Source organism: Bos taurus, chromosome 12 (genome assembly GCF_002263795.3).
Source record: "Bos taurus isolate L1 Dominette 01449 registration number 42190680 breed Hereford chromosome 12, ARS-UCD2.0, whole genome shotgun sequence".
NCBI classification, from domain to species: Eukaryota; Metazoa; Chordata; class Mammalia; order Artiodactyla; family Bovidae; genus Bos; species Bos taurus.
The window spans coordinates 20,386,924-20,403,351 of NC_037339.1; the positions used below are offsets into that span (position 1 = coordinate 20,386,924).

A 16,428-nucleotide genomic window follows, 5' to 3' on the forward strand; every position below is an offset into this window, starting at 1 on the left:
TGAAAAACAACATTGACTCTTACCTCAGAATCATACAGAAAAATTAACTTGAAATGGATTAATAACTTAAATGCAAAAAATGAAAACTACTAAATTTTTAGAAAAAGCCATAGAAGAAAACCTTTGTGACCCTGAGGATAGGCAAAGATTTCATAGAACACAAAAGCCACTAACCATTAAAAAAAATGATAGATTACACTTCATTAAAATTAATATCTCCTGTTTTCTGAAAGATACCATTAAGAAAAAAAAGACAAACTACAGTTGAAAGAAAATATTTACATGACAAATATCTGATAGTGTGTGTGTGTGTGTATTCCAAATGTATAAAGACTTCTTAACACACTAATAAAATGATATCCGGGCTTTCCAGGTGACTCTAGTGGCAAAGAACCCACCTGCCAATGCAAGAGGTGTAAGAGACATGGGTTTGATCCCTGGGTTGGAAAGATCCCCTGGAGGAGGGCATGGCAACACACTCCAGTGTTGTTGCCTGGAGAATCCCAGGGACAGAGGAGCCTGGCAGTCTGTAGTCCATAAGGTCGCAATGAACACCACCAAATCCATGGCTTCTCAGACACCATCCAGGTTGAGAAGGAATCCAGTGCTCCTGTTTACCAGCTCAGTGACTTTGGACAATTTATTTTAACTTCACTCAAACCTAGTTTTTTAAGGTGGAGACAAATAGTAGTTTCCACCTGAGATTCATTCTGAGCATTCAGTGAGAAAACATGTGTGAAGAACTTAGCACAGGCCTGAAGATGTGATGTTATTATCACTAATGAGTTATTTCATTTTTTCTTAAATAATATGAAGTACTTGCTGTGTGCCAGATGTTGTGCCATGCCCTCATTTGATAGGTGACTTCCCAAGGTGACGTCACGCACTGGGGGTGTAGGAGCCCCAGCAGTACAGCTCAGAGCCTGGTCTCCTCTTCTGAACCAGCATTTCCAGAGCGAAGGGGCCTGCAAGGGGCTCAGACCGTGAGCAAGAGGAAGGAAAACTGTGGCAGGTTGTAGATCATCCTTTCACGAAATTTGGAGGCAGAGACAAGCGAGCGGCAGAGTCAAGGTGGGATTCGTGGATGGGAGCCTCTAGGGAGATTGCCTCAGGCAACAGTCGGAAGGTCTGAGACTCAGCAGCACACATGTTCTGAGTGGTGGCTGTGTGCTCTTAGAAGCGGCCCTCCTTTTGTACAAAGAAATAGTGCATCAGCTCCAGGGAGGCTGAGTCTAGTCTCACATGCCTTGGTTCCCCAGCAGGCCGTTTCGTTATTCCGGTGACACATCCTGCGGACACGGGTGCAAAGGGCCAGCCCCGACTCTCTGCCTTCTAGTTAGTGCCCGCAGGCTGAGATGGGGAGGACACAGTGAGAGCTGACTCAGGCCAGCCCCTCCCCGTACAAACCGTCTTACTGAAACTCCAGCAGTTTAACCGTCTGCAGAAAACCACCCCTGAGTAAGCAGTTTCCATTTCCCACCATGATTACGGAGGAAAGAGAAAGGCGAGCTTGCATCTGGCCTTAGGAATCCCAGTGCTCCTGCAGCTAACTCCTGCGTGGAGGCGGGAGGGAAGAGCTGCCCCTGCTGATTGCACAGAAAGCAAGAAACCCCGTGAATGAGGTGTTACCAAGGAAATAACAGCTTAATGTCATATACCATATATATGCTATACGTGACATTAAGCCGTTAGATTACATAAAGCTAGCTGGATTGTGAGAAGAGGAAGTATACTTTATAGGAGATGAAACTTTTATCCCCATAAAGGGCCAAATTGAGCCTATCATAAATCTAAATTCCCCTGAAATAGCTATGGCTATATTGGTAATACATTAAAAGATAAATCTCTTCTTCTTTCTCCACCAGTCCCACCAGCACAGTTCTAAGTAGTTAACACAGTTCTTTTCCTGAATGTATGCAATGAACTTCTTAGGCACCTGCATTTAGCTTCAATTTTCTCTCTTGGGATTTCCATTTTTATTTTAGAAAAGAAGTCTTTCATTTGAGAACATTGGGGTGATCTTAAAATTATTCAGAAAAATGAAGATGGCTTGGTGTGTTAATTTGCTGAGTTTTAAAAATGACCTTTTCAGACAATAACTAGATTTACTGTGGTGACCATTTCAGAGTATGTGTAAATATCAAATCACTCTACCTGAAACCAGTACTATATTGTACATCAATTATATTCAGTTAAAAAATTACCTTTCCTCCAGATTTGTTGGTACAGTTGTTTTCAGTTTTATTGAGAAATAATTGACATACGTCACTGTGTAGGTTTATATTGTACAGAATGATAGTTCGATTTACTTGTATTTTGAAATGACTATCACAGTAGATTTAGTTAACATCCACCATCTCATATAGATACAATGAAGAGACAAAAATTTCTCCTTGTGATGAGAACTATTTGTATAATTTGATAATTTTCTTAAATTCTCACTCATTTAATATTTGGTGAAACCTAAGATGTCCCAGTTCTGTTTAGGAATTTTTTTTTCCCAGTGTCTCAAGAATGCTCTCAGGGTTATTAATTGAGTTTTCAAGTATATAAAATGTTATTTATTTTTTGGCTGCACCTTGCAACTTGTGGAATCTTAACTTCCCCAACTGGGGATTGAACCAGGGCCCTCACAATGAAAGCACGGAGTCCTCACCACTGGACCACCAGAGAATTCCTTGAAATTTTTAAACTGTTATCTTGTATATGAAATAGCTTTATGAGTTTATTTTTTGCTTAACCTACTGCACTGTCTTTTTTTTTTTTCTTTTAATCCAGAAGTAGACAAGAAGAAATATTACAAGTACAGCAAAGAGAAGACATTAAAATGGCTAGGAAAAAAGGTACAGTACCTCTCAGTGCCTTGTGGCAGAAAGAGTTTAATGTTCCTTTTTAGAAATGTTAAGAGAGAAGGTAGTAAGCCTGACCCCAAAAACCATCTTGAAAGTCCACCTACAAGAGAGAAGCTGTACAAAAATCTGCCAAGTGCAAGAAGAATCTTTGACTTTGCACTTTTCCTAACTCAGGCGGCTCTGGACTTAGCTTGACGTGCTTGTTCCCATTTCCCTGTGACCCTCACCACTGAATGAAGAAGTCCTTGCTAGTTGCTGGTGTAGACTTGAGTCTTCCAAGCCAGGTAACAGCAGGGCCACGTGTACTCTCTGTGGGTCCTGCAGGCATCTCAGAAGTTGACGTTGCTCACACACGACCTGCAGGGGCCAGGCAGACGGGGTTCGGGTTTAGCGTCTAGATGCTGAAGATGGGTCTTCTCGCAGGCAAGCCCTGTGTCTTGGTGATCCTAAGAATTAAACTCAATATAAGATCTCTTGCAGTGTTCTCCCAATCAATTTAGTGGATCACAACCAGTATTTCTCTTGGAATGGAATGGAATAGAATGGGCTAGGATAGATGAGGATGAATTAAAAGGAAAGTTGGATTGAGAATTGGGATTACCAGATGCAAAGTGGTATATATAGAATGGATAAACAATAAGGTCCCGCTGTATAGTGCAGGAAACTATTCAATATCCTGTGATGAACCATAATGGAAAAGAATTTGCAAAAGAAAAAACTGAGATTATTCCGTATAATCAAATATATATTCTTATATTGTTTTAAAAAAAGCACAAGATAAGGGCAAGTGTTAAGTATGACTATAACATATTTATATATGTTTTGGGGTATTCGGTTGCTGAGTATTTCTTACTGTGCATATAGTGAAGAAACAAAAAGCCATCGCTTACTTTCACAGTGATAAGGAATCTCACCAGACCAGATCTGTGGATGACAAAGTTTTTGCAAGTTTTGTGGATATCAGTTCTAGCAGTGATTCCTAAGATTCTCTTCTGTCTTCTATATGAAAAACATGATTGTCACATCATGTTAATGGGCACATTGGGAGCCTGGGAACATGGAAATGAGCCTTGCAGTATTAATCAGGCTCGTTTGGGCGAAGTAGGGAAAAGGTTTAAAAAGTGCGTGTGTTTCACTCTTCATTTGCATCATCAGTAGTCTTTGCATTTGTGGGATTCTGTGTAGATGAAGAATGAGAAGTGCTGAGCAGAAACTGGGCATTTAGTTTTTGCTCTTAGCAAATGATAATGATATGAAATAATGAGGTGAAGTTTATATTTATTGTGTTTCCTTTCTTAAATTCCTAGAAAGTGAGAAATTTATATTATTTATTCTCCTTAGAAAATCATAAAACACAAGTTTTGTGCCGTGTTCTGTCCTAAGGGCCTAACATCCATTAACTCATTTAGTCCTCACAGCAGTCCTGTGAGATCGGTGCTATCTTTCTTTCCCTTTCACAGGTGGAGGCACAGAGAGGTTCAGTAAGCAGTCCGTGGTCACAGCAGACCCAAGCCGCCTGCCTCCAGAGTCCGTGCTCTCGCACGGTGTAGGCCTTAGGAAGCCCACATACTGAGCTCATCCTGCAGCGTAGTCACTACCCCTCACCCGTCTCCAAATACGAAGCCATCTCTTATCTTCTGAAGATACATCTAGATCCGTACTACTTCTTCCTGGACCTTAAATGGATTGGAATCATGGGTTTAGAAAGTCTGAAAAGTCAGGGTGTCTAAAGTTAGTTGAAAATATCCTGATATTTCCCTTTGGTTATTTCATAGGTTAATCAGACTATGGCAGCATTAAAAACCAATAAGGTAAATGTCAGTGCCCGGGTACAGTCTACTGCATTTTTCTCTGGGGGCCAGGTCTCCAGTGACAAGGACGGTAAGCGAATCATTTTTTGTTTTGTTTTGTTTGTTTTGTCTGGAGTAAGTCGCCAATGTGTAAATGCCCATCTTAGGATTTAAAAACCTTAATGTCTCAGAAACTTCACATTCTTGCCAATGTGTTCTCTTGGATCTCATGGCAGGTGTGCATTTTATTTCAAAACCAAGTAGTACTTGTGCTGTAGATCAATTCTATCACTAATTGATACTTAAGTCATTCATTCACAAAATCTATATCTTGCACTAATAGTAATAACGACCCTTGTTATCCTTTATTGAGGGTGTGTAGTGTGCCACGCCTTTTACTAAGTTGCCAGCGTGCACATACTAGCTCATCTGAGCCCCCCTCCAAGTTTCATTTTACAGCGACTTTGGAGGCCGTGTACCGAGTCACACAGCTAGTAAACGGCAGAGCTGAACTACTGATGGAGCTCGCCCGGCACTTAAGCCCACACTCATAACCTTTTTGTTGTACTGTTCTTGGGGGCAAGGATTTCCAGAGCTTATCTGTTTGCATCTTTCTCTCCAGAAGCATAAGTCCTACTGTAGGTCTCAATATTGTGATTTTAGATGAAATTTATTCACTGGACAATTAATTCTTTAAGATACATTCTTTTGCCTTTCTCATTGTAGTGTCCTCTTACCTTTATATGTATAGTTGAATAACAAAAGCTATCTGATACAATTTACTTTCTGAAATGGTAGGACAGTAATTCTCCTGACTTTAAACTCTAATTCAGTGTTCCCCTGTTCTAAATATATGATTCCAAAACATCTGAGTTTCGTCATTTACAAAACAAATACCAAGCAGCCTGTTGGTGATTGGCTGTGATTCAGGCAGTCTTTGATGTGCAGAGATCCACCTCACAGTACCTTACACACACACATGATGGCTGGCTCCCGCCATTCTGGGAGTGGTGGACTGCCCTTGGCGTCTGAATTAACTAGCTGTCAGTGTCTCTGATAGGCTTAACAGAAGGAGAGAGAGACTGAGTCAAATGGCTGGCTGGCCGGATAGATGGATAGATCATGGGTGATGGATGGATACATAAAACCAAAGATTTTCAGTAAAGCAGGAGAAGAGATGTTAGTGGTTGTTTAGACAGATGTTCTCATCTTAAAAATGAAAAACTGTGGTCTCCGAGAAGTAGATCACTTACTCAGGGTCACCCATCCTAGCTAGCAGACCAGGTTGTCTACTCTGAGTCTGGTGTTTTTACCAAACGAATATCTACATCTAAGAGTCTGGGCTTCGCTATATTGCCATTTAGTGTTCCAGCCATAAAGTAAGCTTTATACTCTTTACATTCTCGCCTTTTTAGACCTTTAGCTTGATATGTGCCAGAGGAAGCAAACAGATATGTTGGCCTTCTTATTTGCTGTATGACTCGGAAAATTCAAACAGGGGCTCTGTATCAATCTAGAGGGGTGGGATAGGGCGGGATATGGGAGGGAGGTTCAACAGGGAGGGGACATATGTGTACTTATGGCTGGTTCATGTTGAGGTTTGACAGAAAACAGCAAAAGTCTGTAAAACAATTATCCTGCAATAAAAAAAAATTAATTTTTTAAAAAAGAAGGGTCCAGTGATAACTTTCAGTTCTCAGTGCTGGCAGTGAAAGTCTCTTCCTAAAGACTTTGAGATCAGGGCATCCAGGCAGCAGTCCCTTTCTAACTGTTGATAATACTGAGGCAGGTTGTTATCCTGATGTCAAATGTAGAAAAGGGAAAAAAGATGGAAATGAATATCCCAGCAGCAAGCCTGAGATAGTGCTTTTGGTAGTTTATATCCCCTTGTGATTATCCCATCTATTGAGTGTGATTATCCCCTAGTAGTCTACAAAAAAAAGACTAAATTGAGGAAGAGGGCTTTAAAACAGATTTTCTCTTTTGTAACTGTATCTAATTGATACCAGAGCTTCATTTTAGTACTGAAAATCCAGATGCTGTAGACGTCATGATTATACACTCTGTTGAGTTTTGTTTTTTACATTTTTAAGGCGTTTTATTAGTTTAGGATTCTCTGGTGGCTCAGACGGTGAAGTCTTCCTGCAATGTGGGAAACCTGGCTTCAATCCCTGGGTCAGGAAGATACCCTGGAGAAGGCAATGGCAACCCACTCCAGTACCCTTGCCTGGAAAATCCCACGGACGGAGGAGCCTGGTAGGCTACAGTCCATGTAGTTACAAAGAGATGGACACGACTGAGCAACTTCATCCCATTAGTTTGGGGTAATATGTAACATTCAGCAAGTGCTTAATAGAGACACATTGTATATTATTTCTCTTAAATGAGCATACTCATTATTATTCAGTAATTAGGTTTATTTTATATTGAAACCAACCTAGAAAAGATGACTATTTCATCTTGTTACATCTGATGTTTGAACTTTATTTGTATTCAAGGGCCTCAACTAAGAGAAGAACCCTGAATTTTTATCTGTTATTTAGTGGGCATATATTGTATTATACTTTATTATCTCATCATATCTTCAATGTCATCGTATATATCTCATACATCATATCCCCCCACCACTCTGACAGGTGGATATGAGCATCCCCACACACACACACAAAAAGCTTAAGTGCCTCTCCAAAGCTAGATAATGCCAGAATTTGAACTCCAGTCAGTTTGACTGTGAAGCAACCATAATTATTACTAAATTTTTTTCTCCATTCTGTTTCTTTCAGAGGATTATGTTCGTTATGCCCATGGTCTGATATCTGATTACATCCCTAAACAATTAAGTGATGACTTATCTAAATATTTAAAGTAAGTATGGTCCATCTTTAGTCGTAATTAAGCATAATTGTGCTTGGTTTCCTAGAAATAGGGTTTCATTATGGCTTATATAAGGTTTCCCAGATGACTCAAGTGGTAAAGAATGTGCCTGCCAATGCAGGAGCCACAGGAGACGTGGGTTCGATCCCTGGGAAGATCCCCTGGAGGAGGAAATAGCAGCCTAGTCCAGTATTCTTGCCTGGAAAATCCCATGGACAGAGGAGCCTGGCGGGCTACAGTCCATGGAGTCTCAAAGAATCAGACACGACAGAGTGCACAAGCAAGTATGGCTTGTCGTATCACTTTTTCTGATAAGAGGTTATTCTTGAGTTGCGTCACAGACTCTATGGTTTGGAGGTGATTTTTAATGGACAGTTTTTTGATTGGAACAAATTAATTTAATGGATACTGGTTCCAAGAACCCCTGAGTGTTACAATTAGAATTAGGAGTTGTTATAATGTTAGAGCATAAATTGTGTTAAAATTTTATCCCCAGCCAGACTTAACTAATTTGATTCATGGGACGGAAAGAGTAGATAGCAGAGTAAAATATTTTTGAAAGTTACATTTAAAGGTTGTGTACCATTTTTATTATTTTATTATTATAATCATTAGCTGTTCACTATGTATTTTTATTATGCCCAGCACTTGAAACTCTACTTTAGGCTGAAAAAGATATGTTTTTTCCTATATTTTAGCAACCACTGTTAAAATTTCATATATGTGATGATCTAATAGCTTTTCCTGATTCTTAGAATAATTTTCTCCTCTGATACGTGGAAATAAAATGAGTTTTTAATAGCTATGGTTGCATTTTTAGCAAATTGTATTTTTGGTCCTACTTAAAGAACAATTAGTAGAAACTGGTTTCTGTAGTATAATATAGTATGTTGAAAGCTTGCTCTGAATTGATAAAGATACCCTTCTGTTTATTATTTTCCTGAGTCTCTTTGTACCTGCTTATCTTGTTAGAGACTTTATATCTTTGTATTCCATTATTTTTTTAGATTCTTTTCTGCTGAAATTTTAAAGTTTCAGTTAAAGACTTGAGAGAAGGATGTGTCAGTTAAACTTTTCTTTAATAGAAAAGTAAAGTTCCTGTGACTTCTTGTCAACAGAATAATTTTCACTTTTAAGTATATGCTAGATTCACCATTTATGGTGAAAAAATACATACCAAAATACATTTATAGAGACTAAAGGAAAGCAATTCCATTGCAACCAGTGACTTTGAATTTTATTTTTTAACTCAGAATTCCAGTACAGAGAATTAAGTAGCTAAATGCACATTTTTTCACTTAGAAAAATTTCACTCTTTATAATGAGGTGATCGAACAGTAAGATATATGGAGGTGAGACTATTAGATGAAATCAGGACTTACTAAGTCTTAAGTTGGCCTGGTCATTCTGTTTGCTTGTCTATGAAAAACCATGACTCTGATTTTTATTTTTCACTCCTCAGGCTTCCAGAACCTCCAGCTTCAGTCCGAAACCCTCCCTCAAAGGTAAGAAACTGTGACTAAGATATGTTTGGAGCACGTGGAAAAATAGTATACTTTTGCCACATACATTTAGTTTACTCTAGTATATGTTAAAGCATCTTAATCCACCTTATGTGGAATCAAGATTATACTGCTCTCCATCAGTATTTTTATTTTCATGGATTTTAGGTGAATCATAAATAAGGTGCTATGAAAATCAAGGAAGAGTTGGTTCTAGCTCAATATCTGCATTGACATATTAGAGAATCATAATTAAAATTAAGTCTTCTTGCATGAGCTAGATCCTATAATTAACTTTATTAATCATTCAGTTCAGTCACTCAGTCGTGTTGGACTCTTTGCAACCCCATGAATTGCAGCACACCAGGCCTCCCTGTCCATCACCAACTCCCAGAGTTCACTCAGACTCACATCCATCAAGTCAGTGATGCCATCCAGCCATTTCATCCCCTGTCGTCCCCTTCTCCTCCTGCCCCCAATCCCTCCCAGCATCAGAGTCTTTTCCAGTGAGTCAACTCTTCGCATGAGGTGGCCAAAGTACTGGAGTTTCAGCTTTAGCATCATTCCTTCCAAAGAAATCCCAGGGCTGATCTCCTTCAGAATGGACTGGTTGGATCTCCTTGCAGTCCAAGGGACTCTCAAGAGTCTCCTCCAACACCACAGTTCAAAAGCATCAATTCTTCGGCGCTCAGCTTTCTTCACAGTCCAGCTCTCACGTCCGTACATGACCACTGGAAAAACCGTCTAGCCTTGACTAGACGGACCTTTGTTGGCAAAGTAATATCTCTGCTTTTCAATATGCTATCTTGGTTGGTCATAACTTTCCTTCCAAGGAGTAAGCGTCTTTTAATTTCATGGCTGCAGTCACCATCTGCAGTGATTTTGGAGCCCCTAAAATAAACTCACTTTGCCAAATTTAATTGTCATAGGCACAGAGGTGCATAGAACATGATTTTTGCAACACAGAGTTCTTTGAGCAAGGATGACCACACTTTACTGTCTATACTCGAAATGATCAATGCAGTTTGTGTGTAATCTTTGTGAATCAGTGAAAAACCTTTCCTCTGCTAGATGTTTTCAAATCGCCACCCGCAGCTCCTCTGCACTGTGGACTCTGAGATACAGGGAGTAGAGAAGCCATTCACAGACCACACCCGAGAGCAAAGAGTAGCATCCCTAAGCCCGGGCCTGGCTGCAGACTAGTAAGTGCTGCCCAGACACAGGGAAATAAACACGTGCACCAGCTTGTCCGTGAGGCCATCATGCTCCAGCAGCAGAATAATGAGTACCTTGTGAATGAATGAAACATGGATGCTAAAGAACTTTCCTTCTTCCCTGCCTTCTAGGTGGCCAACATTCTCAGGATTTTTTTTTTTTTTTTTTTTCCCATTTGTATACTGTATGAAGGTGGTGATGGTTCTAAAAACATTCAATACTTTGACTTTTAGGAAAGGGCATAAAATTTAAAGTGCATCATTGTTAGTTGGGGACCTTTTTTAGCAAATTGTGTCCAAGGAGGTTCATCTTTTCCTCACTGAAGGAAGCAGTTGGTGTAAGATCTAAAGTTGTCTTTAGATCTGGGGCAGACCCACAGCAGCACCAGGGGACATAAATATAGCTGTCTTGCTCTAATTAAGGTAACAGGCATATTTGTTTCTTTCTTATTTTTCTCCTTCCAAAAACGAGGCATATTTCTTTCTCTCAAATATCTGTCTTCCTTAGTAACACAGAGATCTAAAACTGCCCTTGAAGGATTTAGCCTTTGATATGGTTGCTGGAGGGTAGGTTCTTTTTTTTTGTTGTTGCACAAAGAATTCACAGATGAGATTCGGAGGCAAAGTAAGCAAAGGGTTTATTGAGTGACAGTATGCTGTCAGGAGGGAGCCTGGGCAGGCTCAGAGCAGCAGCAATGGAAAGCAGCAGTTTTCCTTTAGACAAGCTGGTTATAGGGGATGTGAAGGATTAGGTGGAGTATTCATTCAGGGGGGCGGGGTTGAGGGGGTGATTTCCTGGTTTTCGTCCCAGCCCCACCTTCCAGAGATGAGGGGGAGTTTCTGTCCTTGTGTGGTCTTGCTCGGATCTGTCATGGCACCAGTGCACGGTGGGCACTGCTCTGTGCAATGCTAATTCTGTTGTAACGTGGGCATAGTGAGCAAAAGGTGACATTCGGACCAGAGGTTCCCATATTTCTTTGTTTGCTGCCAGGTCCCTTGTCATCACAAGACTTACGATCGCCTGTCAGCCCAGAGGTTCCCACTTTTCTGTTTGCCCCTTGGACCTCTGTCATTGTAAGATGTATGTGGTCACCCGACCCATGCCCCCTCCTTTGCTCACGTCTGGCTAATGGCCTGCTCTGACGTTCCCCTAAAGGAGTCTGCACCCTTCAAATCTTTTAAGGGTCAGAGGGTCCATGATCTGTCTTCTGAAGCTGCCTCAAGCTGAGCAGGGGCATTGTGCCTGCCTGCGGGGCCCAGATCACCTTGCCCTCTGTCAGAGATGAGGTCTCGGGGTCCTTGACAGTGGCAGAGACAGAGAGTGGGGAGTAGACAGAGGCTGCGGCCCTGTCCCGCGGATGTTGGTGGTCCCTGTTGTCATGAAAAGAAAGTGAAGTCACTCAGTCATGTCCGACTCTTTGCAACCCCATGGACTGTAGCCTACCAGGTTCCTCCATCCATGGGATTTTCTAGGCAAGAGCACTGGAGTGGGGTGCCATGGGTTGAAATTCCAGGTGTATCATCATCTGTAGGTGACTCTGTTGTAACCTGAAGAAACGAACTTAACAAGCAGGTTAAAAGGGACAGGGCCAAAAGTCAGTAAAAGTAGGATTGCAGTCAGAGGTCCAAGCAGGGGCAGGAACCAGGTTATGTTTGATAACACCCCTCTGACTGCAGGCCAGAAGCGGGTGGCACTGGGGTCACCCATCCTGAAAGTGTGTAGCCTTGGGGCCTGTTCGTGTGTGCTTTGGGCGCCTTCTTCCGCCTGGCCAGGGGTGTCGATGTCGGTGCAGCACAGTTTACTGATTACTGCACAGACCCTCCCTGCTCAGCTGGGAGATAGTCCAGGGCTCTCTGTTCTGCATCACTACATCTGCTAGGAAATAAAGGGATCCCCTGTAATCCTGGTCAGAGTCGATAGAATATCTGACAGGTTACAGAGCATTGCCTCAAGGGAGGCAAAGCCCCCTCCCCCGCCATGGGGACACACCAAACTACTAGCAGCCCCAGTGCCTTCCAGTATGTGGCCCGTATGGGTGGTTACACCTGCATTCCTCTGATTACTGGGTTGGCCAAGTGTGCCACAAGCAAGGCAATATCTATACAAGGAAAGTGAAAGTCGCTCAGTCGTGTCTGACTCTTTGCAACCCCATGGACTATATAGTCCAGGGAATTCTCCAGGCCAGAATACTGGAGTGGGTAGCCTTTTCCTTCCCCAGGGGATCTTTTCAACCCAGGGATCGAACCCAGGTCTCCCGCATTGCAGGCAGATTCTTTACCAGCTGAGCCACCAGGGAAGCCCATGCAAGGAAAGGTCACAGCCGATCCCAGGGAGAGGCAGAGGAGTTGGGGTTGGTTGTTCTGAGGAGGGAAGTGGCTTATGTTTCAGCCACAAAGGGACCAATACCTGGAGGAAGTGCATGCCTGGCGCACTTCAGAGGAGTTGAGAAACTCCTTAAGTGGTTTGTCCGAGAGGGGTGCCCGTGAAGCTTGGAGAGAGGCCCACCATTATGAGAGCAGTTGTGAGGTGTGAAGACGCGGTAGGACACAAGTCATGGGACTCTGAGGCCGGCAGGGTTGCCACGCGGCCGCGACCTCCACGTTGGCCAAGGTTGGCAGGACTAGGCGCCTGTAGCCAGTCCCGACAGAGGGGCCCCTGCAGGGCCCCCAAATGGTAGTGCTCCTCTCTGTTACAGGAGCCCTGTCCCTGAAGGTTCACGGGAAGTCTCCTCTCCATCCCCAAGGATTCACCCCTGGGGTGCATTCTCAGTCCCGGGGAGAAGTTTTTAAAACAGGAAAAGCTCATCGTCTTTTGTAATACAGCCGGGCCCCAGTGTAAACTTGAGGACAAGGAAGCCTGGCTAGAAAATGGAGCTTCAACTATAATAGCATCCTATGAATAGGTTTTATGAAAGGCAGAGAAATTGGATAGAGTTTCCTTATGTTCAGTCCCTTATGACCCTAAGAGAGAATCCAGAGCTATGCACGTCCTGTGTTGGGGAAGCTTGTCAGTTGGGACTGGTTCAGATTCTACAAAAACCCTCTCTGGTAGCATCTCTGGAGGAAAGTAAGTCTTGGACAGAAGCACCTAAGTCCTGATGCTCTTTCACCATCTTCACCCCTCCAGCACCGTGTAATCCTCTTTACTCTCCCGTGCAAGAAGTGCAGCAGAGTGCCCGTGCCCCCTCACCCCCCACCCCCTGAGAAGCAGTAGGCAGACCTCAGGGAAATACCGGAGTCCGTACCCCTTTGCTTTGTCTGGCCTCAGCCAGCGCTGCCTTCACTTAGGCTGCTTCTCAGGGGCCCCTGGCCGGTTCACTGAAGGATTCTGGGAGCTGATCTTTCCTTGGACCTTACTTGGAAGGACCCTGAATGTTGTCATTTCCCACTGCCGCGCCCCTGAGGAAAAGACCCCTATCTGGGCACAGCCTCAAGCATTTGATGATGAATTATGTATCATCTAACCCACTTACTGCCCCGTGGGCATCACGGCAGTGCCACTGATTGATCCCAAGTGGGACTATGAACCAGGCCAGCCCGGTGTCCCTAGAAGAGCACGCACAACCCTTTGCTTCATTGAAGGGACAAGATGGTGCACAGTTAAACCTGTCAGCTGTGATAGGGTTGAAGAGGTCACCCAAGGTCAGAATGAACCCTGTTTCCCGCCCGGTTGGTAGATGCCTCAGAAAGTATATGAACGTGGACCAGACACTTTTGAGGGACGTGTTGTGCTTGCAACTTACTTCATTTACCAGTTGGTCCCCGACATCTGTTAGAAACTTCAAAAGCTCACCCTGGGGTCCCCAACCCCTCTCAGCCTTTTTGTTGAGGCGGCCTTCAGTGTCTTTAACAATAGAGTCCAGGCTGAGGAAGAAAGGAAGAAGCAGCATGACTTAAGAAGGGCCCACTGGCAGGCCAGACGTCAGCAGCCGTCATGGTGGGATGTAACCCTCTTCCTGATCACCACAGAGGTGCTCCCAGAAGACCCCCGCCAGGTAAAGGAGCCTGTTTTAGCAGTGGGAACCCCAAACACTGGAGCAGAGAATGCCCAGGAAATAGGTCCTGGCCTCAACCCGAGGCTCACTCTGTAGGAAGATGGGCCATGGAACGAGAGGAAGCCCTCAGCTCTGAAGGAAGCGAGGAACTCCCCCAAGCCAGTCACGGCCGTGGTTGACTGATGAGATCCAGGACTTGCCAGGGCCCCTCAGAATACAGCGACCGTCACATGGGACGGACGTGGCGGACCACTGGCGGGGCAGGTACTCTCGTCCAGTTTCCAGTGGACACAGAAGCCGCTTACTCCGTCCTCATTTCTCATGCTGGGCGTCTTGTCCCCGAAACCTGCTCTGTTGTTGGGGTAGAAGGAAGGCCAAAACAAAAACGTTTGACCACCCCTCTAACTTATACCTGGGGAAAGACCATCATAACTCTCAAGCCTCTTGTCATGCCCGAGCGCCCTAGCCCATTATTGGGAAGAGACTTTCTCTCAGCCTTGGGGGCAACTTTTGCTCTTCCTGAAAATGAAAATTAAGGCCTATTTTTGGCTGAACCTATGTGTCATACAAGACTCAGACAGTCTAGCCCATATTTTCTCCGGAAATTGGAAAACTTACAGATCCACAGATCTCGGATCAAAGAATCCCAGGATCGGCAAAATTTGCCACTTCATTAAAAATCACCGTTAAGGAAGCTAGTATCTTCTTGCCTTCTAAGTGTCGGTTCCCCATAAAACCAGAGGCTCAACAGGGCCTCAAACCCTGATCTCAAAATTCATCAAATGTGGGCATTTGGTATTGTGCCAGTCTCCTTGTAATAACCCAGCCCCGCCTGTCCTCAAAGGAAATGGGGCATATAGAATGCTGTAAGGTCTTCAACTCATCAGTGAAGTTGTGATTCCTCTCCATCTAATCATCCCAGTCTATACTTCAGCTTTTCTCAGATCCCGGAGGACACGGCCTGGTTTATAGTCCTTGATCTTAAAGATGCCTCCTTCTCTATACCTGTTCAGTCTGATTCCCAGTACCTCTCTCCCTTTGAATGGACCGATCCAGACACCAATGTGACCCGACAATATACCTGAACTGTCCTTCCCCAGGGATTCTGGGACAGCTGACACCTGCTTGGCAGTGCCCTAGCGAAGTAACTGCAGGCATTTAAATTAGAGATGGGGGCATTATTACAATACATAGATGGCCTCGTTATTTGCAGTCCCTTGAAGGAAGCCTCAGACTAAACCACTGCACAGATCCTCAGTTTCCTGGCTCCAGAGGATATCCCCATGGAAGGCCCAAATTTCCTCCCAGAGAGTCACCTTCCTGGGACATGTTCTAAGCACAGGAGAGTACATCTTTAACAGCAGTCCTCCACCTACAACCACCACATTCAAAGAGACAGCTCAGAATCTTCTTAGAAGTGGCTGGATTTTGAAGGATTTGGGTCCCTGGGTTTTGTCTCACACCATGCAATGCTGGAGACCCCGGTTTGATTCCTGGGTCAGGAAGATCTGCTGGAGAAGGGATAGGCTACCCACTCCAGTATTCTTGGGCTTCCCTGGGGGCTCAGCTGGTAAAGAATCTGCCTGCAATGCAGGAGACCTCAGACCTCAGTTCGATCCCTAGGTTGGGAAGATCCCCTGGAGATACCCAGTCCAGTATTCTGGTCTGGAGAATTCCATGGACCATATAATCCATGGGGTCACAAAGATTCGAACATGACTGAGCAACTTTCACTTCATCTGCAGTGGAAGCTCAGAGTCTTAACCACTGGAATGCCAGTAAGTCCCAAGCCAATATTCCATTTATATGTGTATCACATCTTTATCCATTCATCTGTCAATGGACACCGAGTTTTCATTTAGAGAGATGAATTTAGGAGTTGGATAATGGAGAGAATGTGAATGTACTTAGTGCCACTGAGCTGTACAGAGATTAAATATGGTTAGAATAGTATGTTCTGTATTATGTGACTTGTACCACAAAAAAAAAAAAAAGTTTTTAATGGCTCTGACTAGTGCCCCAGCCCTAGAGATTCCAGATCTAAACAAGCTCTTTACTGTTTTCCCCAGAAAAACAGGATTAGCCCTGGGAATTCTTGCCCCAAAGGTGGGACCAGTCCCATGGCTGATGGCATATTTCTCCAAGCAGTTGGACCCAGTGGCCTCTGGCTGCCTCACATTCTGTGAGGGGGGCCTCCAGTC

The 16,428-nt window shown here is 43.7% G+C and overlaps 1 protein-coding gene across 11 annotated transcripts in view; it reads left to right on the forward strand.

Moving 5' to 3' along the window:
- RNASEH2B (ribonuclease H2 subunit B) overlaps positions 1-16,428 on the forward strand; it is a 76,483-nt gene that overhangs the window by 39,982 nt on the left and 20,073 nt on the right. For 10 of the 11 annotated variants that reach the window (NM_001166566.1, XM_024999830.2, XM_010810682.3 and 7 more), the window contains 4 exons: positions 2,779-2,843; positions 4,628-4,733; positions 7,426-7,507; positions 8,979-9,021. In NM_001166566.1, the coding sequence (NP_001160038.1) occupies positions 2,779-2,843; positions 4,628-4,733; positions 7,426-7,507; positions 8,979-9,021 (296 nt within the window). The remainder of the gene's footprint in view (positions 1-2,778; positions 2,844-4,627; positions 4,734-7,425; positions 7,508-8,978; positions 9,022-16,428) is intronic. The other variant, XM_059892016.1, reaches the window with a different exon arrangement.